Consider the following 23,502-nt stretch of genomic DNA (forward strand, 5'->3'; position numbering starts at 1 on the left):
TATGTGGAACAGAATGTTTACAATGGGCTTTCTGTGGTTTGTTCTCGTCATAAAAGTGGAAATGGGAAGAGATTTTTTTTTTGTATATACGCGACAGGTAACTCATTGTATAGACGGTATAGACTGCTTATATGGTATAGTTGTTGTTGAATGTTTTAAATCGCAATAAGTTTTTCCCTCCCTTTTCTACAAGTAAACTGCTAAGATACTTCTACGGAATTTTTTTCCCTGTTTTTGTTTAGATAAGCAGCTAAAAATTTCAGATTGACTTTAGTCGAACAAGAGTTATTTGTGTACCGAGGGGAGATAATAGAAAATTTCAACTCGCTTCGCTCTGGTAGCAATTTCGCTCGAGTTGGAATTTTCTATTTCTTCCAGAGGTGAACACAACGTTGTTCATGGGGGCATGAACAAGAGTTATTTGTGTACCGAGGGAAGAAAATTGGAAATTTCAACTCGCTTCGCACTGGTCGCAATTTCGCTCGAGTTGGAATTTTCTATTTCTTCCAGAGGTGAACACAACGTAGTTCGTGGGGGATTTACCGATTTTCTTCAAGGAACAAAAAACATCAAATTCTCTAAACTTTTTTTGAAAACATAAACAAAGTGACAGTTTGAATGAGAAAAGCTCTATTTTCTCCCAATGGGAGAGACAGAGCTGCACTTTTCGTTTTCTTACTAGAAATGTCATTCGTCTAATGAAATAGGTCTCTTCCATCGTACTGTGAAAATGATTTTTGGCAAGTCGATAACGAACGAGAGCATCCACCCACAGAGCCGTAACCTCAACATTTCGTCAAGAATAATTTTTTTTTTGATTATCTATGGATGACGTTTTGACAGCGGTTGGAGAAAATAAGGTGAATCACATCGGACATACAAAAATAGATATTTGTTTACCAAGTGAAGAAAATACGAAATGCCAACAATAGTTGTAATTGATTACTTCTGCCCGTCAAATCACCCCAGGGGAGAAGCAACTGTCATTAGAGAAAAAGAGAAAGAGACATAGAGAGAGAGAGAGAGCGTCAACAAAACGCCATCTTCTCACGGCATTTGAGTGCAGAAAATAAGGTAAATCACACGGCGCGTATGAAAATTGTAATTTTCTTTGTGGCATTTCAGTGTGATGCCTTCATTTAAACCAAATTGTTAAAATTATTTTTCCGTCAAAGCTGAAAATATTTCCTATATTTTGAAAATTTAACAATACCGCGCTAAGTTTATGGAAGCAAACAACAAACAACTTCCGATTTCCTTTCATAAAATACTTTTACGTGTTAATAGTAGACTACGTAACTGTTTCGACGATTTTGTTTGGATGTTAAGTGTAAATATCCCACGGCAAGGCTAAACTCAATGACAATCTGACTTCTACTCACGTCGTTTCTTTGATCTGACTATGTCCAATTTTTGTGCCCCTTCCAATGACACGGGAAGTAAGGTGGCATTTTCCACCCGCTATAACACGCAAATTTATTTAACTCAAACTTTGTGCAAAACTTTAACAATTCGCTTACGAAAGCCATTTCCGTTTCAAGTTCAGTCGTCTGCCGAACATACATAACTCTCAGACTGTTTTATTATATTATTACAACACATAAGTATAACCGTAAGCGGTACATCAGTATACGGTGTATTGTTTGGTAATGGAAAACCATGTTAAGTAAAATTAATGATTACAGTCACGTCTGATCAAATAAACGGGGTAGAGATTTTTTAGAGCAAAATTTTTTGTTGGTTGTAAGTTTCCCGTTTACTTTTGTTACCATTTGTACCTTCTCAAATTTCTTTTCGTTCATGCCGTTGGCGTAATGCTGGCTGACATGTATTGCTGTTTGGGTGGCAAATGGCAAATTGAGTTAAATATTTTCGAAAAGTAAATTATATCGAAACAAAGAAAACTTTTCGTTGGGAACGGAGATTTTAATTATTTTAAGTGAGGTTGAACAGGTGGAGTTGGTTTTGTGAAAATACGGTGGACAGAAGGAAGTAATAGATTCGATTATTCGAGATAATATGTTGGCTGTCTGTTTAAGGTTAATTACACAGGGGTTTCTATGCCAAAAAATTGTGTATCGATCTACACTCAGTAAATGACAAATGAATTTTAATATTAGAAATTTGATAACTACGCGAAGAAGTCAGCGCCATCTGTAGTAAATTTCTGCATTTTTTGACGTTCGAATATTGGAAAACAAATTTCTTAAAAGTTAAGATATGGTCAAAAAAGACGTCAAATAAAGAGTTTTCAGTTTTAAGCGAAAATTGAACTTCATACCACTTCAGGACATATTCACTCGGACAACGATACTATGCCGCTGACACAAACGGAGAGGGAAATGATGCTTAGAAACTTAAGCTCAAATGTAATAGATTTTCGTATATTTCTATTACATTTCTCGTACATTTGGTCATAAAATAGACCTTTTAAGTTCGAAAAAAGACTAGATGGTATGGGAGGCTGAACTGACAGCAGTAAGCAGACCATCCAGTCACTTTTTCAACTAAGGAGCCAAACCACATCAAATCTTTTTGTCGTTAAGTGACAGTTTTGTCATTCACATTTTTGACGTAGAAACATTTCGTCACAATCGATAGAAAGAATATTGAGAATGAATTGTTTGGATGAATCGTGTGAATGAATCGATTGAAAGAATCTTGAGAATGAATCGTTTGAATGAATCGTGTGAATGAATTGTATGAATGAACCGAGTGAATGAATCGTATGAATGAACCTAGTGAATGAACCGATAGAATGAATCGTATAAATGAACCGAGTGAATGAATCATATGAATGAACCGAGTGAATGAATCATGTGAATGAATCGTGAGAATAAACCGATAGAATGAACAGAAAGAATGAATTGTGTGAATGAATCGATTGAAAGAATCTTGAAAATGAATCGTTTGAATCAACCGAGTAAGTTAATCTCTTGAATGAATCGTTTGAATCAACCGTGTGCACTGCAATTAATTCATGAAAAACAATCACCTATCACATCTGCAGTGAAACAACGGCTGCTAGGAATCTCCCGCCGGAGTGATTCACAATAATACACAAAATGTCAAAACTGTCACTTCACGGCAGAAAGTTTTCATGTGATTTGGCCAGATAAATGATAAGTTGGTACGCCTGTGGCGAGATAGAAGGAACATTGAAATGACAGTTGGCTTCTATGAGAGAGAATGTGAGAGTATTTGTATGTAACTCTCTCACATTCTCTCCCATAGCAGCCAACTGTCATTCCAATGTTCCTTCTATCTCGCCACAGGCGTACCAACTTATCATTTCTCTGTAGCAGAGGTCTATTTTTTTCTGAACTAACTTCACTGCAGTGACGTTTCATGGAAATTTATCAGAGTGAAGTTGTTTCACCTACAGCACAAAGAATGAAGTACTCGAAAAAAGTGTGGTTACCTATTAGCTTCCATACTGTGCACGAGTCTGAAAACATCTCTTGACGAGTGGGAAAATTAATTTGTTTGCAATGTTAAACGGTATTTCTCGGAACTGTTTCTTTTTCTTGTTTTTTTTTTGCCTTGTGGTTAATTATGTTGTTTGTGCAGGACATAATGAGGAAGAAAATTTTCCATCAAAACAACTTTAATTCAACATCAAAAAGTTTAGTTTTTAGCTGACAAAGGATTCGTTTCTTTGGTGACATACGTCAGTCACTAGGTGCAAAGGATAAAATATAGTAAGGGGAAAGTACCTCAGAAAACGGTAATGGTTGAAGACCAAAACCTCTTCTGCTTGATTTTCGACGTCATAATTTTTTTGACTCTCGCAATTTATGAGTGTGTCCAAAGAAAAATCATTTTTGTTGGACATTCCGTTTCTGTTCGAACAATCTGACGTTGCCTATTACAGTTGGACGATTTTCTTGTAAAAAGACGAAAAAGTTTAACGACCCACTGTTTGTAGAACATTTTCTTTATATATCTCGTCAATAGGAAACCTCCGAACGGGCAATTTTCTGATGAACATCAATGAAATTTCATAGCAGCAAAGTTGGTTAACAAAAAAACAGAGCGTCGACATTTATTAGTAATGCTATGAAGAAATGTACTAGAATGGAACAAAATCTGTTTCATTTGTGGATTACTTTCCAATCCGCATTTACCTGCTGAAAAGCACAATCTAGTACATTTCTAGTACATTCTTTTGTGCTATGACGTATGACACTTTATGTGTCGCAAATAATGAAGTACTAAAAAAACGGTGGGATCTTTATAGACCAACGGAAAATTCGCAAACCAATGTAACTAGCGAAGCCCAATCAGATTTTCGGCTAGACTATTCTCGGCATGTTTGTTGCTGATTTAGCGTATAATTCAGGTGGATCTGATAACACCTTACAAAATTGGTGAGTGCTCTGGCAATGAATGAATGAAAATCGAAGCATGACGTCTTTTCTACACCTCTCGATATATGGTATGATAACGTGCAATCTTCATGCCGATAAACGAAGCAAATAACAATGGACCTTGGTGTTGGGAATTTAGTCGTAATTCGATTGTAGGCTACACGAGACGTTGTCAATATTCTCCTCTAATTTCCTCGATATGATTGCGATAGTGCTAACACTTCTGGTAGCTCTGGTGACCACCATCTACTATTACTCAATGGTCAAATATTCATTCTGGAAAAAGCACAACATACCGTACATTGAGCCCCATTTGCCGTACGGCAACATTAAAGGTGTCGGACGAATACTTCACTCGTCACAGTTGACCCATACATTTTACAAACAGCTGAAGGGAAGTGGTCCGTTCGCTGGTATTTATCTGTTCACAAAACCAGTTATTCTGGCACTGGATTTGGAATTCGTCAAAACCATTCTGATCAAAGACTTCAACTATTTCCAAGACCGTGGATTGTATTTCAGTAAGTTTTCCATTACGCACCCTCTTCCAGAGTGGATGAGATAAAATCCACTCGCTTGTTTCGTGCAGATGAACGGGACGATCCGATTTCGGCACATTTGTTTTCCGTCGATTTTGCCAGATGGAAAGTGCTACGGGCGAAATTGACGCCGACCTTTACGTCCGGACGCATGAAATTTATGTTCCAAACGATTGTTGATGTGGCTGATAATTTTCAAAAATGTTTGGCTGGCATGGTCGATGGCAATGAAAATTTCGAATTGAAGGATGTGCTGAGTCGCTTCACTACAGATGTGATAGGTGATTGTTTTTGATGAATTTAATTGCAGTACACACGGTTCATTCAAACGATTCATTCACTCTGTTCATTCACGCGATTCATTCACTCTGTTGATTCACACGGTTCATTCACTCTGTTCATTCACACGATTCATTCACTCTGTTCATTCACACGATTCATTTACTCTGTTCATTCACACGATTCATTCACTCTGTTCATTCACGCGATTCATTCACTCTGTTGATTCACACTGTTCATTCATACAATTCATTCCTTCTGTTTATTTTCATGATTCAATCACACAATTCATTCAAAAAATTCATTCCCACGATTCATCCACATGATTCATTCTACCTGTTCATTCGTACGATTCATTCACTCAGTTCATTCTTACGACTAATTCGTACGATTCATTCACTCTGTTCATCCAATCGATTCATTCTCTATGTTCAACCACACGATTCATTCTCTCTGTTCATTCACACGATTCATCCACTTGGTTCATTCACACAATTCATTCGCTCTGTTCGTTCACCCAATTCATTCACTCGGTTCATTCTATCTGTTCATTCAACCGATTATGGCTTCAAGTTACACAATGAGGCTAAGTGTGTACTTCCATCACAGGCACCTGTGCATTCGGTATCAATTGTAATTCGCTGACCGATCCGAATGCCGAATTCCGAACAATGGGGAAAAGAGTGTTCGACCATGGTTCAACCAGTGGCATGCTGAAACACTTTTTCAAATCGGCGTTCAAGCATCTGGCTATCACCCTACGAATGCGAGCCGTCGAGAAAGATGTTTCCACCTTTTTCTTGGGCATTGTTAAGGAAACGGTCGAGTACCGCGAGAAAAACAATATCAAACGGAGTGACTTTATGGATCTGTTGATTCAGTTGAAAAATCATGGTACCCTGGATGGGGCTGATGTGGGTAAACTTTCGCTGAATGAAATCGCTGCTCAGGTAATTTAAAATTTCATTTCCGTCGACTATCAGTCTTAACCGAGCGGTTTTTACGATCGAAAAGGCTTTCGTCTTCTTTATTGCCGGATTTGAAACGGCCTCGACCACTTTGTCCTTCATCCTGTACGAATTGTCCATCAACAAAGATCTGCAAGAGCGTGCACGACAAGAGATACACACGGTCTTAGCAAAGCACGATGGGCAATTCACGTACGAGGCAATGATGTCAATGAATTACTTAGGACAGTGCATACATGGTAAGACCACAGCAAATTACAATTTAAAAGGAAACAAAATCGAATTTTCAATCTCTTGTCTTCGAAACAGAATCGCTACGAAAATATCCACCTGGCAATCTGATCCGAACAAATGTGAATAAAGAATATCCGATACCCGGCACAGACATTGTAATGCCCAAAGAGTCATTAGTCATTGTCCCCGTGTATGCCATTCATCATGACACCGATTACTATACCAATCCAGACGAATACAATCCGGACAGATTTGAGCCCGAAGAAGTGAAAAAACGACATCCCCAAACATTTATGCCATTCGGCGACGGGTATGTAATACGTTCGCATCCATTTATCCAAATCAATGCCATTTGCATTATTAACCTTTTGGTCTCTTCTCTCCCCTTCGTTCTTTCTGTTTACGGTTGTAAACACAGACCGCGCAATTGTGCTGGCGTCCGATTCGGAATGATGCAGATAAGAATTGGTCTGGTGACATTGCTGAAAAATTTCGAATTCTCTCTGTGCGATAGAACAATCAGGCCGATCCGATTTGCACCGGGTAATTTGGTATTGTCAATCGAACATGATTTGTGGTTGAATGTTAAGAACATTGCGAACTGAGACGATTGGCGAAACGATATTTATGTTGGGACGGTGCATGGAAAAGGAGATTGCTAGGGGCAAATCATTTTGGTTGAAAAAACTGTTCAACAGTTTCAATTTGTGTAATTGGCACTAGATGAATGTAAAGAGGACCTATCATTAATTCCACTACATTCCATAAAATCCACTTCCATCGATTCATTCCACTTTCTTTACCTACCTTCCACACATTCGGTTACCGTCACTAGATTCCACTACCTTCCGTTAATTCCACTACATTCCACAAATTCCACTTACATACATTCCACTTTCTTTACCTACCTTTCACACATTCCACTACCTCCCGTAAATTCCACTTTCTTTACCTACCTTCAGCACATTCCGGTACCTTCAATACATTCCACTACTTTACACACATTTCACTACATTTCACACATTCCACTACCTTCCATACATTACATTTTCTTCCCTTACCTTTCATACAATCCACTTTTTTCAAATACCTTCCGCACAATCCACTTTATTCCACTATCTCCCACATACGGCTACCTCCCGTAAGTCTAGTTACGTTCCATTTAATTCACAAAAATCCATTAAGTCGGCATCCACAAGTTCCATATTACATTCCACTCCCATTAATTCTACTAGTGATTTCCCCCCTCGCATTTTTTTTGTTACGTTACTTATATAACGACTGATTGTTAAAATGCTTAATCTAAGATTTATTTGTTATTATGGATAAGACTCTCGAAAACGTGTAATTTATGGAATGAGGAGTGGCCATAAACATTTACGTTTAATCAATGAACGTTTTTTGTTGATTTCACTTTCATTGATTAGAAATTTGGCTGGTGAATGAAAACAAAACAAAAAGTTGATATCCATCAGCGTTGTAATGTTGCATTTTATAAATTTATCGATTGCTGTTATTATGGTCTACACTTAAAGACGTCCATCTCCATTATCGGATTAAGATAATCGACTCATTCAATTTTTTGAAAAAAATTCATAAATATTTATTAAGACAAGTGGCTCCTGTTAGTGATAAGGTACTTAATTTACGACAGATAAGTTTAAAAATAAAACCAACAAAAACCTTGAACAATTGGCAGTTTTCATTCCGCAAAAAGTCCGTTTATCTGCTTGGAAGTAGACAACGTTTTATTGCATCAGTGTGGTCGTTGGTCGGTAAATTGAACTGTATATATACGATGAAAAGATATCGGTGTGACGTAATGAATCTGTTTATGAATGAACGGACAAGAAAAGAGTAGGGATAAAATTTCATACTTTTGGCACATTTGGCAGGTGTCAATCGAAGCACTATTGCTTGGAGTGCGTTGGGGGTTATGTATTCTGTTTCCTACGGATTACTTTGCTACATATACTTATTTTTAGAATAAAACACAAAAATCTGTTATCACGACTACTTGTAACGAATAAGCCCATTATGTTGGGTCAAACACATGGCATGTTTTTACGCAAGATTATTTTTTTTGAGTGACAAAATCTCAATGAAACTTTTTCGCTTTACATTGTTTGCTACGTTTCTTTTTGACATCAGTCGCTAATAGTTCTCAGATAGTCGACATGGTGTTCTGGTTGTTAGCGGTGCTTTTAGTAGCTGTAATTTACTATGTGAATCAGTATTACTTAAACTATTGGAAACGGTTGGGTGTGCCACAACACGATGCGCCAACATTTTTGTTCGGCGACATAGCCAATCAATTTTTCGGAAGTAAAATCTCCATCGGAGAGACGTTCAACGATTTCTACAATCGATTCAAGCACAACAAAATCCATGGATTGTACTTTTCGTACCGACCGTCGCTAATTGTAAATGACCCTGAGGTCGTTCAGGAAGTGATGATTAAGGACTTTACGAGCTTCCATGATCGTGGACTATTCGTCGACACAGAAATTGATCCTCTAGGTGCACATCTTGTCTTGTTAGGTGGACAGAAATGGAGAGACCTGAGAGGGAAATTGTCGCCAATCTTCACATCTGGCAAGTTGAAGGGCATGTATCCCATCATCAGAGATTGTGCAAAGACATTGCAAGATTATTTGGTGAATAAAACGGAGAATACAAAACAATTTGAATTCGAGTCGAGGGACCTGTTTGCACGGTTCACAACCAACGTTATTTCGTCGGTAGCTTTCGGAATTGAAAACGATTGCATCAATGATCGCGAAAACATTTTTGGTCTTGCAGCCATTTTGCGGAAATTCAGATATGAACTTGTCGATCGAAGTATGATGCATACAGAAATGAAATTCGATCCGGATCAATTCATATTGGCACCAAAGACAAGTGTGGTGCTACGTGCAACTGCTAGATAAAAACGAGCCATCAGAACAGTCGGAGCGTTTGCTGCGACTGAGCCCCGTACAAACCCGTATATCTATTGCGTACGTGACCCTAGTGCGTCTGTCACCCTACTTTGACCGTAAGCCTATGCGCCGGTTAAAGTAGTTAATGTGTACATCTTAGAAATTGCGCATAGCGCAATTACGAAGCCCCGTACGACGTTCCTTTCAAATAAAACAAAAATTTCAAATAGCCCTAAAATTTTAATTTATTGAGTATAAATACACATAGGGCCTAGTATCGGCCTCGGTCCATTCTATTCTATTCGGCCTTTGATTACCTTCCAAATGACACAAAAATTACGAAAAACGAATGAAATTTACTCGAGTTGTATGTAAAATACGCATAGGGCCCTAGTAGCGGCCTTAGTCCGAGGACCCAATTTTTTTTTTTTTTTCAACAACATTCTATTCGGCCTTTGATTACCTTCCAAATGACACAAAAATTACGAAAAACGAATGAAATTTACTCGAGTTGTATGTAAAATACGCATAGGGCCCTAGTAGCGGCCTTAGTCCGAGGACCCAAATTTATTTTTTTTGCAACAACATTCTATTCGGCCTTTGATTACCTTCCAAATGACACAAAAATTACGAAAAACGAATGAAATTTACTCGAGTTCAATGTAAAATACACATAGGGCCCTAGTAGTGGCCTTAGTCCAAGGACCCAAATTTAATTTTTTTTCAACAACTTTCTATTCGGCGTTCGATTACCTTCCAAATGAAACAAAAATTACGAAAAACGGATTAAATTTACTTGAGTTCTATGTAAAATACACATAGGGCCCTAGTAGCTTTTCACTTCTGAGGCCCTAACTCACGGTCCACTCACCCGATTTTAAAAAACTTTTGTTTCCTGGATTGGTATTGACAATACCTATCATTTGCCGTGTCATTTACATTTCCATAGTTTATTTTGCCATAAATATCTCCAAAAGACCTTAAATCACTTAGGTGGCCCTAACTCACGAAGGGCCGACCCGAATATGCCCATCTTCGAACTTAGCCTCACTATTTTGACTATCTTTCAGGGGAAAAAAAAATTTGTGAAATCGGATTTGATTTACTCAAGATATCGACGTGACAGACAGACGGACAGACGGACAGACGGCCCAAATTTTTATTGCGGATTCGTCATCTATGAACATAGGCAAACACTTTGCCCTTACCGTCTTCTTCGAATTCCATCAATTACACACGGCATCGTAATCCTATAAGCCCCTTCGTACTTCGTACGGGGCTAAAAAGATTTCTTCCTGATTTGTATTGTCGGTTAGTAGAGTCGTTATCTAATCTACGAAAGATTTATTTATTAATCAGAAGACGAAGTGCGGTAAGAATTAGTTTACTATGAATGGACGATACCCGTAGGGTGTAAGTCCGTGTCTCTAGATCTAAATTTCCGAACCAATGTCTCACAGTTCCAACGAGTTTTTTTTCTTTTCAATCCAATACAGTTTATACAAAAGATAAAGATGAGACTCATGGAATGGGTTAGTAGAATATCCCAACAAAAATCTGTACGAGAAAAGTGTGACGCAGTCTTTGTAGTACAATTTCTAAAATGAATGTAATCGCTAGAGTTGACGTTTTCCGCTTCGTTACGCAAAAATTAAATTGTTCGTCCAATTAGTTCAAACTAGCTGGCTTAGTTTTCCTCATCATCTGCCAAATAATTTAAAAAGAAAATTACTGAAAACAACGTAAATTTTACCAAAAAAATCTGCGTCACATGTGACAGATAAATTTTCTTTTAGATCTGTTCCTCAACATGCGACGCATGTTTTTATTTGGTAAAATTTTCGTTATTTTCAGTCAATTTTCTTTTTTAATTATTTGGCAGATGATGAGGAAAACTAAGCCAGCTTGTTTGAACTAATTGGGCGTACAATACAGTGTTTAAGGAGAGCGAAAACCAGTTAAATTTAATTGTTCTCGAGGTCAGCTGTCAAATATTCATCAATGAAAAAAGAAATTGAGAGTTGAGCCCAGTTTAAATTTGTATGTGATTTCTCTTAATTTGACGTGTGACCCCGAGACCAGTTAAAACAAAGTGGTCAAAAATCGCTCTCCTTAAACACTGTATTAAATTTTTGCGTAACGAAGCGGAAAGCGTCAACTCTAGCGATATCATTCAGTTTAGAAATTTGACTACAAAGACTGTGTCCCACTTTTCTCGTATAGATTTTGTTGGGATATCACTTGTTTTGGAAGTTTTAGGTAAAAAATTTGACGAAAATCGAAAATTTTACATTGTCCTGAAATTTCGACGACATGAGTATCGGTGACATCCTGAAGAAACGGTGACTTACTGAAAAAACAACGAGAAGAAATGGTGACTTCCTGAAGAAACGACGAGAAGAACCGGCCACTATAATCGCCGTTTCTTCTCGTCGTTTCTTCAGGAAGTTATCGTTTCTTCCGGTAGTCACCATTTCTATAGGATGTCACCGTTTCTTTAGGAAGTCACCGTTTCTTCTCACCGTTTCATCAGAAAATCTGAAGAGTCGTCATTACATGTCACCATTTTTTCAGAAAGTCACCGTTTCTTCGAAACCGTCGACTTCCTGAAGAAACGACGAGAAGAAACAACGACTTTCAGAAGCAACGCATCTCACCGTTCAATCTCTGATTGCAAGCAACTAAAACAAATAAAATAAAAAGCTTTGTATTTTATTTCAAATGAATAAAATCTACGTACAGTGGCTTATTCTTGATTTGAGATGAAATTTCGATTTCAAGAAATTCTTCAGTTGACAATCTCAACTCAAGATTACTAATTCAGCTGACATTGAGATCCCAAATCAACTCTAATTTTCGTCTCGCCGTAAAGGCGTTTTGTTGGTTCCTATGGAATTCATCCTTTTACGAAATGTAACGTAAAGGAGTTTAGTTCATCACTACAGAATTCATCTTTTTACAACATGAAAACCAATTTTCATTGCACATAAAAAGCGTTTTAATACGCCGAGCGATCCGGCCCATTGCCCCGGAGCGAAGCGGAGGGCCGCAATGCGAGCCGGGCGCCGGAACGGTGTCGGTAACTTAGGAGTTAATTTTTTTTCTCTCGCATCGTGTCATAAATAGTCTGTGTAATTCATTGCACATAAAAAGCGTTTTAACACGCCGAGCGATCCGGCCCATTGCCCCGGAGCGAAGCGGAGGGCCGCAATGCGAGCCGGGCGCCGGAACGGTGTCGGTAACTTAGGAGTTAATTTTTTTTCTCTCGCATCGTGTCATAAATAGTCTGTGTCATTTTTTATATATACACGCTTTGAATTTTGAAAACCGACACATTTTCTGTTTTGTGCTTTACTGCCTTTTTCTTAATTTTACATACATTTTTATATGGAGAAATCAAAAAACTCAAGTACAACACAGAAACATATCGCTCGGTGTCTTAAAACACTTTTATGTGACTAATTATGACACGATGCGAGAGAAAAAAAATTAACTCCTAAGTTACCGACACCGTTCCGGCGCCCGGCTCGCATTGCGGCCCTCCGCTTCGCTCCGGGGCAATGGGCCGGATCGCTCGGCGTGTTAAAACGCTGTTTATGTACAATGAAAATTCGTAAAGGGATTACTTCCTTATGGTTGGTATTCAATACAGAAAGATTATTACAGCAAGACTATTCAACAACCAAAAAGTTACTGCCAAAAAGATACCGCCAAATCGCTTATTATCGACTTTCTGTATAGAGACGATAGAATTTCTACTTCATATATAGAGACGATAGAATTTGGTTTTTGGCCTTATGAAGAAACGTTGACTTCCCGAAGAAACGATGAGAAGAAATGGTGAGTTCCTGAAAAAACGATTAGAACCTTCCGTCGCCGTTTCTTCAGAAACTTGTTATTTCTTATGAATTCACCGTTTCTTCTCGTTGTTTCTTCAGGAAGTCATCGTTTTCACAGAAAGTCAGCGCTTTTTACATAAAACGGCGACATCCTGAAGAAACTGTGACTTTCTGAAGAAACGACGAGAAGAAACGGCGAGTTCCTGAAGAAACGGTGACTTCCTGAAGAAACATCGACTTCCTGAAGAAACGGCGACTACTCGCCGTTTCTTCAGGAAGTCGCCGATACTCATGTCGTCGAAATTTCAGGACAATAAATTTTACGAAATTCGAAAATTTGACAAAAATTGACAATTTGGTGAAAATCACCGAAAAAGTCCAAATATTTCCAGTTGTCCAACATACCCCGTAAGTGATCAAAATTCTTCCAACTCCTCGCCATGAAAACAATAATATTCAAAAACTTTGAATTTTGACATTTCGACCGAATTACAACCAACTTCACAACAATAATCACAACAATAATCATCGCAAAATGGCTGCACATTTTTATATGAGAGAAATTTTTCCGAAAATTAATTAATTAATTCCACAAAATTCTGATTTTTTCTGGGATAACGATGAATGAAACTTAAGTTCTAATGGCCTGACTAAGGTTCCTGCAAAGTTTCATGGAGATCGACCATCGATAGATGGACATAAACATACCGAGTAAGTTGAAAGCTGGTTCAGTCAAACCTGACCTGTTCCGATCACAAATTGTGATGTCTGGATAGACCTTTTAAGTTGATAAAAAGACTAGATGGTCTGGAGGGATGAATTGACAGCTGACAGCTGCAATCGGTTCGCTTTTCATTGATTGTGTGCACTTTCGTTGAATAAAAGTGAAAAGTGAACGATAGTGACCAAAAGCGAACCGATCACAGCTGTCAACTGTCAATTCATCCCTCCAGACCATCTAGTCCTTTTTTCAACTTAAAAGGTCTATTATGGTAGCAATGCAATATGCATACAGAACATGGCTCCTGTTTTTAGCGAGGTTATTAGATAAATTGTTTTGCGTTAGATGAGAATATCGAAGCGTCTTTATTGCAATAGCCCCATCCGGACGTTCACTATTGCATGTATGTATGTTTACCTCCCGACTTCGCTACAGCGTCAGTCATTGAGGGTCCTGTGAAATAGTGCTCAAATCCACAATTTATATACAACAAAATCTGATCAAAATTGACTTGCTTCGTCTCAAAATCTTTGAATATTTTCGCGCTTGAGACAATGTACTACTTTTCTGGGTTACCAGAGTAAAATAAGTAATCTATTTATTGACACTTTGTTGCTGATGTAGAACGTGTAGAACTTTCACTGGGAAATTTTTTCGATATTTTCGTAGAAAAAATCTGAATGATTGGACACGGTATTTTCAGTGGAATTGGCACATGAGCTGCACTGTAAAGAGCGTCATTTTTCTATGAAAAAGCAAAGATCACGAGTTTTCATCTCATTTTTCCATAAATTTTTGACGTATCGTGGTCTTTGGTAATAGTGTTACCAGCTTACACATAAAGTGTCAATAGATCAAAATTTTGACCACTGGCAGTGCGATCGCATACCACAATTATGTGGGCTAACTAACGAGGTAATTTTTGAATCAGTCAAAACACCCTTCAAGGACAAATGTGACGCAATTCCTTCATCTTACTTACAAAATAGCTGACATCGCTTAGGGTTACGCAAAAGTTCTATCAACAAAAAATTACCCCAAAAAATTTGTGAAAGAAAATTTTACAAAAAGAAATTTGGGTCACAAGTGGCAGATGATTCGGTTTTCTTCCGTTTGAATTCTTTCAGTGCATCTTTGATCCATTTTCATAACAATAGTTTTCTCAACATCTGCCACGAAAATTTCTTTTTGTAAAATTTTCTTTCACAAATTTTTTGATGTAATTTTTTGTTGATAGAACTTTTGCGATATCTGCTATTTTGTCAGTAAGATTAAGGACTTGCGTCACATTTACCCTTTAGGGGTTTTTTCACTGATATCACCATGTTTGTTAGTATGTCATTTTGACAACATCAAAACACATTATGGAAATTGAAAAGCTCTATAGAAATCAGAAAGAAAAACAGAAAGAAACGATATACTATAGAAATCTGTCTGAATCTTAAAATCTAGAAACCAATCTTGAAACACCTCACTTTTATCGAAAATAACCCAAATCGATCGAAAATTCCGATGGAAGTGCCAGAGGAATGATCTGTCAAAATTTAGGAACAAACCTTGGGACACCTAACTCATGTCGAAAATGCCCCAAATCCATCAATAAAACCGATGGAAGTTAGATAGTGCCAAAGGAATCATCTGTCATCCAAAAATTTAGGAACCAACCTTCGAACACCTCACTCATGTCGACTATAACCCAAATCAATCAAAAAAACCGTTCGAAGTTAGGAAGTGCTAGAGGAATCATCTTTCATCCCAAAATTTAAGAACCAACTTGCAACACCTGACTTATATCGAAAATAACCCAAATCCATCGAAAAATCCGAAGTTAGGAAGTGCCATAGGAATCATCCCAAATTTTAGGGACCAACCTAGTGGAAGTGAATACTTAATGATCCCCACAATTACCAACAAGAAACACATCCCAAAACAACACACAGTAACAGTGACAACACACTCTGAGTTGAACACGAAGGCGGTGAAACACGAATTGCGTCAACGGCTGCGCAGTTTATATGAAAAAGGCAACTTAACAAAAACAAAATTCCGATTTTTCCTAAAAAAAACATTTTCTTCAAGTTGCTTTCACATACAATTTATACTGAGTGCGTTTATCAATTTCGGTGTCACCCACCTTCGTGGCTGTCCTAACCTTTCAGAACCTTTCTGAGAGCTATTTGGGTTAATTTCACTCGAGTCATATAACTCGCTTATCAAATTCATCAGATTCTTGTAATATCCACCGAAGTATACGTGTTTGGAGCACCGAATACCGACGCTGCATCATTCGAACGAACGACAATAATGTTCCCACTCCAAAACCAAACTGTTCGACGATAAACGTTACCTGTTACGTTTGAATACCTTGGTACTGTCAAACTGTCATCGAATGACATTTCATTGTGTTGCACAGTGTTTTGGTATGTTTTTGGTTGCAAATTGTTGAGTCAAAATAATTTCCAAGTTGAACAAATACCGCAACTCCTTTTCTGCACATCGTATGGTCGTTGTTGGCACGAATTGAGTTTGATCATGAGACAGTGAAGTCAATCGTTGGATTCGAAAATAAACAATTTTATCAACACGTTCAGCCCGTTCGTACAACCATGTCTCAAATGTCCATACAAAACACAATCAAAGCCGAATGCATTCTGCCCCAAATGCTATGTCGAATATGTGCAACCGAGCAGACTGATGACGATTGCATGAACAATCTGTTGACATCGATCCACGAGGGACAGTATTTCGTCGACATTCTAGAGGAATGTCTACAGCGGCCCGTTGCCCGAGACAATGGTTTTCCGCTGAGCATCTGTCTCGACTGTACATCGAGTTTGATTAACGTCCACAACTTTCGCTTAACGTACAATGGCAGCGAAAGGAAATTCAAGGAAATGCTGGACCTTCACCTGGTCGCGGACGGACTGGAGCAAAAGGTTGAGGTGACCGAATCGGAAAGTGACATTAAGCCGAGTTATTTCATCGACTGTGCAGCTGTTGATGATGTGGTGCGTGATGACTGTGATGAAACCGATGACCGAGAGAGAAAACACATCAAGAAGGATGTGAAACCGCAAGTGGCACCGGAACGGAGCAGACGGAGACGTTACGAGTGTTACCAATGTAAGCTGCCGTTTCGACGGGTCGCTCGTCTGCGAATACATCTGACCAATTATCACGCACCCGACAAGCTCTGGACGTGTTCCGATTGCCAGAAGCAATTTTCCAGCCGCAAAAATCTGATGAAACACTTCTACAAGCACACCAGCACGAACTGCGACCGTTGTCCGGCTACGTTCACAGCGTTACGTGATTTGCAACACCATTACCAACGGTCGCACAAAGACGAACTGACACATCATCAGTGCGATCAATGTCCACGGAAATTCGTGCTGAGCGCTCAGCTACGTATTCACATGCACAACCATCTCAACCGGAAGAAGACCACACACACGTGCAACACTTGCAGCGAAACATTTACGACCGAGGTTCAGTTGAAGGGACACATACGGGCGCTGCATACGACCTACCTGTGCTCGGAATGCGGCAAAACGTTCAAAAATAATTCACTGTTGGCCAGTCACCAGAAGATCCACAGCTCGGACAAACCGTTCGGGTGCGCGCTGTGTCCGAGTCGATTCAAATGGAAAGTGGCGTTGACCTATCACATGACAATTCACAAGCAGGAACGGAAACACGTTTGCGAAACCTGTGGAACGTCTTTTTCCACCAGATCGGCAATGAAGGGACACATGAGTGAGTTACTGTGCGAAATCTGAGTGCTCTGTCACTTGGTTCATTGAATGTTTTCTCTCCAGAAATCCATACCGGCGAACGTCCGTACGAATGTGACAAATGTTCGAAGCGATTTTACCGGCGCTCACATCTCAAACGACACCATCTGAGCCATACCGGCGAGAAACGTAAGAGAAAATTTTCATTTTACAATTCACACGCTCACCGTTTCACATCCACAGCATTCATCTGCAAATACTGCGACAGAGGATTCCGCCAGTGTGCCCAACTGAACAAGCATCTACGATTGCATGTTGGCGAAAATACGTACCAGTGTCAGCTGTGTCCGATAAAGTTTCGATTGAAGGCCGAAATGAAGAAGCACGAATACGAGCACTACGAAAGTAAGGACTTTGTGGCTGCGGCTGTGAACGCAATCGAACAAACGGATGGTTCGTGAGCAGTTGAAGCTAATTGTTGGTCAATGTGTTTTGAGTATATTTGTGATTGTTGAACGAATCGATTTTCATTTCAATTTGTAAACATCCCTTTTGAACAATGAAGTGACACTATCCCGTAAATCTATTCTATCGAGAAGGCTATTCGCACAATTCACGGTGGGGTTGAACAAAACTTAAATGGAGTCGCGACACCACCTCTGATTTTGCTTCATGTTCTTATTGAGGGACTCGAGTACTATAAGGAAGCACATTCAGTTCGCGGATCCATCCAGCCGTTTCAGAGAACCGGCACTCGAGGCTGTGCGGGATCGACGAGTCAATTTCAATACAGATTGTTATAGCAACGGATAGAGGGACTAATTCTAAGCTAATTCGTGTTAAAATGGCTTCCCTCGACAACCTGACCACGTAGCTACAGCCAGCTAAAGTCGAAAATTCGACATCTTAAAATGGTGATATGTCCAAGATTACGAGAGTTTGAAACTCTTTGAATGGCGATATTGGTAGCGGGTTCCATGCTCTATAAAACGTCGAGAATGGATTTTACAAAATTTGTCTGGCTTGTACAATATTTGAAAAAGTTTATTTTAGCCATCCATGGCGAAACTTGAACTCCTCTGTGATACACAGGTAGACCATTCTTGCATCAAAACAATAATGCTTGATCAGCCTGCAGTTTAGGCTTTACAACGATACCACACTTGCCATACCATCCTCACAACAAGTGTCTGCTACGACATTTTGTTTGTGGCAAGGTCACTCTACGACGAAATTTTCAATTTCTCATCTATCTTTAAGTGCCCTAAAAAAAATCTCTTCGAGAAAAGTGTGACGCAGTCTTTGAAATAAAATTTCTAAAATGAATGATATCGCTAGAGTTGACGCTACAGAGATTTTTGTTGGGATATCATTCATTTTAGAAGTTTTGGGCTCTTAACCTGAAATTTCGACCGCAATCTATTCATCAAAATGATACTCGAGTGAAGATTGATCGATATAGCCAATAAATTTTTTTATGCAAATTTCGGCCGCCATTTTAAACCTCTTCCTTGTCTTGGAGACCCCACATTCTATTCATCAAAATGATGCCCGAGTGAACACCTACCGATTTAGCCAATAAAAAATTTTGGTGAAAATTTCAGTCGCCATTTTGAACCTTTTCCTCGCCTCGGCGACACCACGTTCTATTCATCAAAATGATCGCCACAATTTTCCCTACTAATTTGCCGAAGAAAATAAGTCTCTTTCTGTCACCATTCAAGAAATACCTATAAAACCCTAATTGACCCAATCATTTCCACTTTTTGACATTTTTCACATAAAACACGATGCTCCACTCGTAAAACTCTGAGACTTTGCCGAAGAAAGTAACTCTCTATTTCTCATAACCCAAGAAATATTGGCCCTTTCAACCTTTCATCCGCTCGAGTAGCTCAAAATTTGGTCACTCTGACCACTATAGCTCAACTGGATCGGCATCGATTGTTCTAATTATTCGACTCGTGTGGCGAATACGTTTTATTTGATGTGTCGCACGCCTCTGAAGGTTTCAATACAACTGGGGTACAGCCGAAAATGCGTTCCCGACCCTCAAAAACCACACTGAGAAGCCACTTCGAGGCCAATAAAACAAAATTCTGATTTTTACTGGGATAATGGCGTATCACATTTTCATTTTTATGTCCAACCTGAGCCTCCTGCAAAATTTCATGGAGATTGGCTGACTACTTTCCGAGATAGCCCGTCGATAGATAGATAGATAGATAGAAACATACATATATTGACAGACTATAATGGATCGTTAGAACGGTCCAATGAGCTTCTGGATAGGCATGGGCGATAATGAAAATGATTATCGATAATTATCAATTATCGATAATCGATAATTATCGACTTTTTTTATCGAAAATTATCAAAAAAATATCGATAATCGATAATTATTGATATTTTGATAATTATCAAGATATCGATAATTCGATATATCGATATTTCGGTGAGAAAATCCGATATTTGTCGATATATTCCGATATATCGGTATATTATCATGAATTTTCATATAAATATCAAAATATCGATATTTTGATAATTATCGAATTTCGATATTTTGATAATTATCGATAATTATTAAATTATCGATAACGATATGATTAATCGATTATCGATAATTTTGAACGCCTCCCATCCCTACTTCTGGAAACTCAGTTCCACATTTCTCATTGCCCTTTCATTGCCCAACACAAATCATGTCCGGAGCGATAGCGAAGAACTTCACGCAGTCTAACTATGCATAGGCGAGAATTCTACTTTCGCCAAAATGTCCAACATCATAACCAAATTATTTTAAAAATATTCTCACTTGAAATACAAAGAAAATGAGCTATCACACACCTACCAAAGTGATCGGGAACCGGAGATATTGCGTCTTCCAAGTCGTCATTTTCAGTACAAATACACGAAAAATGGCATTCTCCATTCAATCAAATCTATCTATCTGTCTATCTATCGATGGTCGATCTCGGAAAATCCGCAGCCAATCTCCATGAAACTTTGCAGCAACCTTAGTCAGGCCATTAGAACTTAAGTTTCATTCATCATTAACCAGGAAAAATCAGAATTTTGTGGAATTAATTCTTTTGTCAAATTTTGGATTTTCGTCAAATTTTGGATTTTCGTCAAATTTTTGATTTTTGTCAAATTTTCACATTTTCTCAAATTTCGTGAAATTTTGCTAAATTTTTTAAAATTTCATAAAATTTTCGATTTTTATCAAAAAAATTTCGCCCTAAAACTTCCAAAACGAGTGATATCCCAACCAAATCTCTACGAGAAGAGGTGTGACGCAGTCTGTGTAGTACTTCAGATAGTTTACGCTTCGGGATGAAAGTAAGTATATGTCAAATCTAGTACTTCAAACTTGAAGAAAAAAAAGTTGGGGATGAAGTTGTGGAATGTATACATTAGGGCGAGTCTATGAACAAGAACACATTCGACCAAAGAATTTATTGCTTCACATTTCCACACACACAAAACCGCCAAATTCATTCGAAAAAAATTTACAAAAAAAATTACAATCCTCAGCGTCATCATCGATTTAATCCGACAATTTTCCCGCCGACATTATTTAACGAGTCCGTAATTCCACGGGAAATAGTTTTCGCCACTTCGATCGGTGACTGAAAATATGATCAAAATTGTAAACCGTAAATTGTCTGTGAAACATTTCAAACGCCAATCCTTACGTCTAACAGTTTATTCAGAACATTGGAAAATCCCTCATAGCCATTTACAATGGCACGGCCAACGGGATAGAATTTATCACCAGTATTGCCATACTTCTCATGCTCCTGAATTGTATCGACTATTGGTTGTGGCTACAAAAACAAAAGATTTTTTTTTAGTTCAACATCCGGTAATGTAAACGAGAAATTCGACAGAGATTTACATTTAAAAAATCGCCAACTTTCAACTGTGAATTGTCGTAAACGGACAAAACCTTAGACGGTATTCCCTCCTCTTCCAAACGAGCATCTTCCCGATGAATCACTGGCTTGAATAAAGCTACAGACTGAACGGTACAGATAAAAATTAATTACACCAAGCCGCTATAACATCATCACTTCCGCCCAGTTCGGAACACTTACTCCGCTTATGTTTGAACCTTGAGCAATTTGATCACTTGAACCTCGAGCAGATCGATCATCTCGTTGAGCCGCAGGTGCACAAGTCACTAAATAAATATTTAACAGCAGCAGCACCAGATTATTCGTCAACATTGCAATGAGATAAAGCGACAAAATTAAACAAGATGCGAAAACCAACCAACGATCCGCTGCGATAGAATGACAAATATTCAACAGTTCACTTTCTCCGTTCAATTATGCGAGATATACCAAACCAACAACCGAATTCACCTTGAGCAATCAACGAAATAATGCAGTGAAATCTGGTCTGGTGGTATAATTTGCGACCATAACATATCGTAAACATTCAGTGATTATGTGTACACTACTGGTGGTCAGAGTGTGTTATGAAATCGAGTAAAGTGATTCAGTCTGCGAGTCGACGATCCAGTTAAACATGCATGTCTTTCATAATATTTGATGTGGATAACTAGGCTACACTTCGTTGAACTAATAGATTGTCATACATGGTGAGAGAGGAGAGACAGTGTCGCATTTAGCGTAACTAATAATGGTCTGGACCTCCCTACAAAAATGTTTTTCAAAATTTAATTATTGATAAATGATTGATGGTTGAGCACAGGCATTACGCACCGAGCTCAGTGTCGTCCACAAACGGTATAATGTCTTTCGGCATCAATTTAATAGGTTGAGTCGTTCATTGAAAATCGTGCTAAGAAAAATAAGTTGAAAAGGGCATTCGAGCCCTGGCGGTCACATATTGTGTGAGACCAATTTACTAGTATTTAATCGGCATTCACCCTGTGATAGCAATCATACCATTGAATCCAGCGGATTGGTGTACAAGTTACCGGTAAATTTCATTCACATTTTTTACCGGTTGGATTCACTAAGAGTAACCGCTGCAATCTTAGCTCATATTTCACCAAAAAAAATCATCGTTTCCAGAGCCACATAACCAAATTTAAAGTGGAAAACACACGGGAAATTCTGCGTTGATGTAATTGACAGTTATGCTACGTTTGTCATTGTTTAGTCTGAAGTGCCCTCATGATTACAATGAAACACGCAGCATAATTGGCGATCCAATCAACGCAGAATAGACTATGCCAATCAACTTTAACTAATGATGGCATTTTAAAGGTCGTCTAAAGTGGTGACTTTATCACTATTTTATTTTACCGGAAACATGCACATATTCAAATCAAGAGCATTTCCGCCAAAAAATCGTTTTTTTAAATTTAGGGTCATTTACGGTCAAAACAAAGCTTTGGTCAAAACAATTTCAGTTTTGTGGTGTCACTTACAACTAACTTCACAACACACATGTTAAGAATTTTTGTTTACCTGAATCGCAACATTTTTTTGTATGTTTTCTTCACATTTTACCGACTGAATTAGCACGAAACATATTGCAGGGAATTTCTAGGCACATAACATTAAGGAATTGAACACTAAATTGCACAATCGACACCAAATTACTTTTTAAACTGAGATTTTCACAACACCCACAATGTTTGATCAGATTGATTGAACATAAACTTTAAAAGACGACAATAAGGGCCAATTCTTTGTCATAGTCAAATCAAGTGAAGACAAACCAGATAAACCCATTGGGGAACTCGTCAGGGAAGTCAATGTGTGGCAGTTTTTCAATTTATATGCGTTCTACGGTAGGGTGGGTAAACTTTGCCATCAATGTATCAATCCATTCATTCTTGCACAAAAACTTACTTCAGAGGACACTTTCGACAAACACTTCACCTTACAAAACAAAACTGAAAACTAAATAAT

At 38.4% G+C, this 23,502-nt stretch overlaps 4 protein-coding genes across 5 annotated transcripts; 3 read left to right on the forward strand and 1 right to left on the reverse strand.

Moving 5' to 3' along the window:
- Positions 1-4,488: 4,488 nt before the first annotated feature.
- On the forward strand, positions 4,489-7,180 carry LOC119075880 (probable cytochrome P450 6a14). 2 transcript variants are annotated; one of them, XM_037182446.1, is made up of 7 exons: positions 4,489-4,891; positions 4,960-5,190; positions 5,798-6,138; positions 6,203-6,395; positions 6,466-6,700; positions 6,809-7,026; positions 7,057-7,179. In XM_037182446.1, exons 1-6 carry the CDS (start codon positions 4,570-4,572, stop codon positions 6,993-6,995), a joined length of 1,509 nt encoding a protein of 502 aa, XP_037038341.1. In that variant the 5' UTR covers positions 4,489-4,569; the 3' UTR covers positions 6,996-7,026; positions 7,057-7,179. The 2 variants fall into 2 exon arrangements, with proteins under 2 accessions (XP_037038341.1, XP_037038340.1); XM_037182445.1 differs by having other exon boundaries at positions 6,809-7,180.
- Positions 7,181-8,567: 1,387 nt separating this feature from the next.
- LOC119077179 (cytochrome P450 6A1-like) lies at positions 8,568-9,320 on the forward strand. Its single transcript, XM_037184361.1, has one exon. The coding sequence runs from the start codon at positions 8,568-8,570 to the stop codon at positions 9,318-9,320; it is 753 nt and encodes a 250-aa protein (XP_037040256.1).
- Positions 9,321-16,252: 6,932 nt separating this feature from the next.
- On the forward strand, positions 16,253-18,118 carry LOC119075881 (zinc finger protein OZF-like). The gene is made up of 3 exons (XM_037182447.1): positions 16,253-17,627; positions 17,690-17,794; positions 17,849-18,118. Exons 1-3 carry the CDS (start codon positions 16,478-16,480, stop codon positions 18,064-18,066), a joined length of 1,473 nt encoding a protein of 490 aa, XP_037038342.1. The 5' UTR covers positions 16,253-16,477; the 3' UTR covers positions 18,067-18,118.
- Positions 18,119-21,052: 2,934 nt separating this feature from the next.
- On the reverse strand, positions 21,053-22,057 carry LOC119075915. Its single transcript, XM_037182501.1, has 4 exons — positions 21,709-22,057; positions 21,510-21,632; positions 21,307-21,438; positions 21,053-21,240 (listed from the first exon to the last, which is right to left on the reverse strand). Exons 1-4 carry the CDS (start codon positions 21,838-21,840, stop codon positions 21,151-21,153), a joined length of 477 nt encoding a protein of 158 aa, XP_037038396.1. The 5' UTR covers positions 21,841-22,057; the 3' UTR covers positions 21,053-21,150.
- Positions 22,058-23,502: the final 1,445 nt, after the last annotated feature.

The sequence above is a fragment of the Bradysia coprophila genome, unplaced genomic scaffold (genome assembly GCF_014529535.1).
Source record: "Bradysia coprophila strain Holo2 unplaced genomic scaffold, BU_Bcop_v1 contig_232, whole genome shotgun sequence".
Classification (NCBI taxonomy): Eukaryota; Metazoa; Arthropoda; class Insecta; order Diptera; family Sciaridae; genus Bradysia; species Bradysia coprophila.

Bases quoted from the DNA above. Each gene is read 5' to 3' on its own strand.
- LOC119075915 (XM_037182501.1), bottom strand. From the start codon at position 21,840: ATGTTGACGAATAATCTGGTGCTGCTGCTGTTAAATATTTATTTAGTG. The intron at 21,633-21,708 runs GTAAGTGTTCCG...TGTACCGTTCAG, and splicing joins AAGGTTCAAACATAAGCGGA to TCTGTAGCTTTATTCAAGCC. The intron at 21,241-21,306 runs GTAAGGATTGGC...TCATATTTTCAG, and splicing joins TTCTGAATAAACTGTTAGAC to TCACCGATCGAAGTGGCGAA.
- LOC119075881 (XM_037182447.1), top strand. From the start codon at position 16,478: ATGTCTCAAATGTCCATACAAAACACAATCAAAGCCGAATGCATTCTG. The intron at 17,628-17,689 runs GTGAGTTACTGT...TTTTCTCTCCAG, and splicing joins GGCAATGAAGGGACACATGA to AAATCCATACCGGCGAACGT. The intron at 17,795-17,848 runs GTAAGAGAAAAT...TCACATCCACAG, and splicing joins GAGCCATACCGGCGAGAAAC to CATTCATCTGCAAATACTGC.
- LOC119075880 (XM_037182445.1), top strand. From the start codon at position 4,570: ATGATTGCGATAGTGCTAACACTTCTGGTAGCTCTGGTGACCACCATC. The intron at 4,892-4,959 runs GTAAGTTTTCCA...TGTTTCGTGCAG, and splicing joins AGACCGTGGATTGTATTTCA to ATGAACGGGACGATCCGATT. The intron at 5,191-5,797 runs GTGATTGTTTTT...CTTCCATCACAG, and splicing joins CTTCACTACAGATGTGATAG to GCACCTGTGCATTCGGTATC.
- LOC119077179 (XM_037184361.1), top strand. From the start codon at position 8,568: ATGGTGTTCTGGTTGTTAGCGGTGCTTTTAGTAGCTGTAATTTACTAT.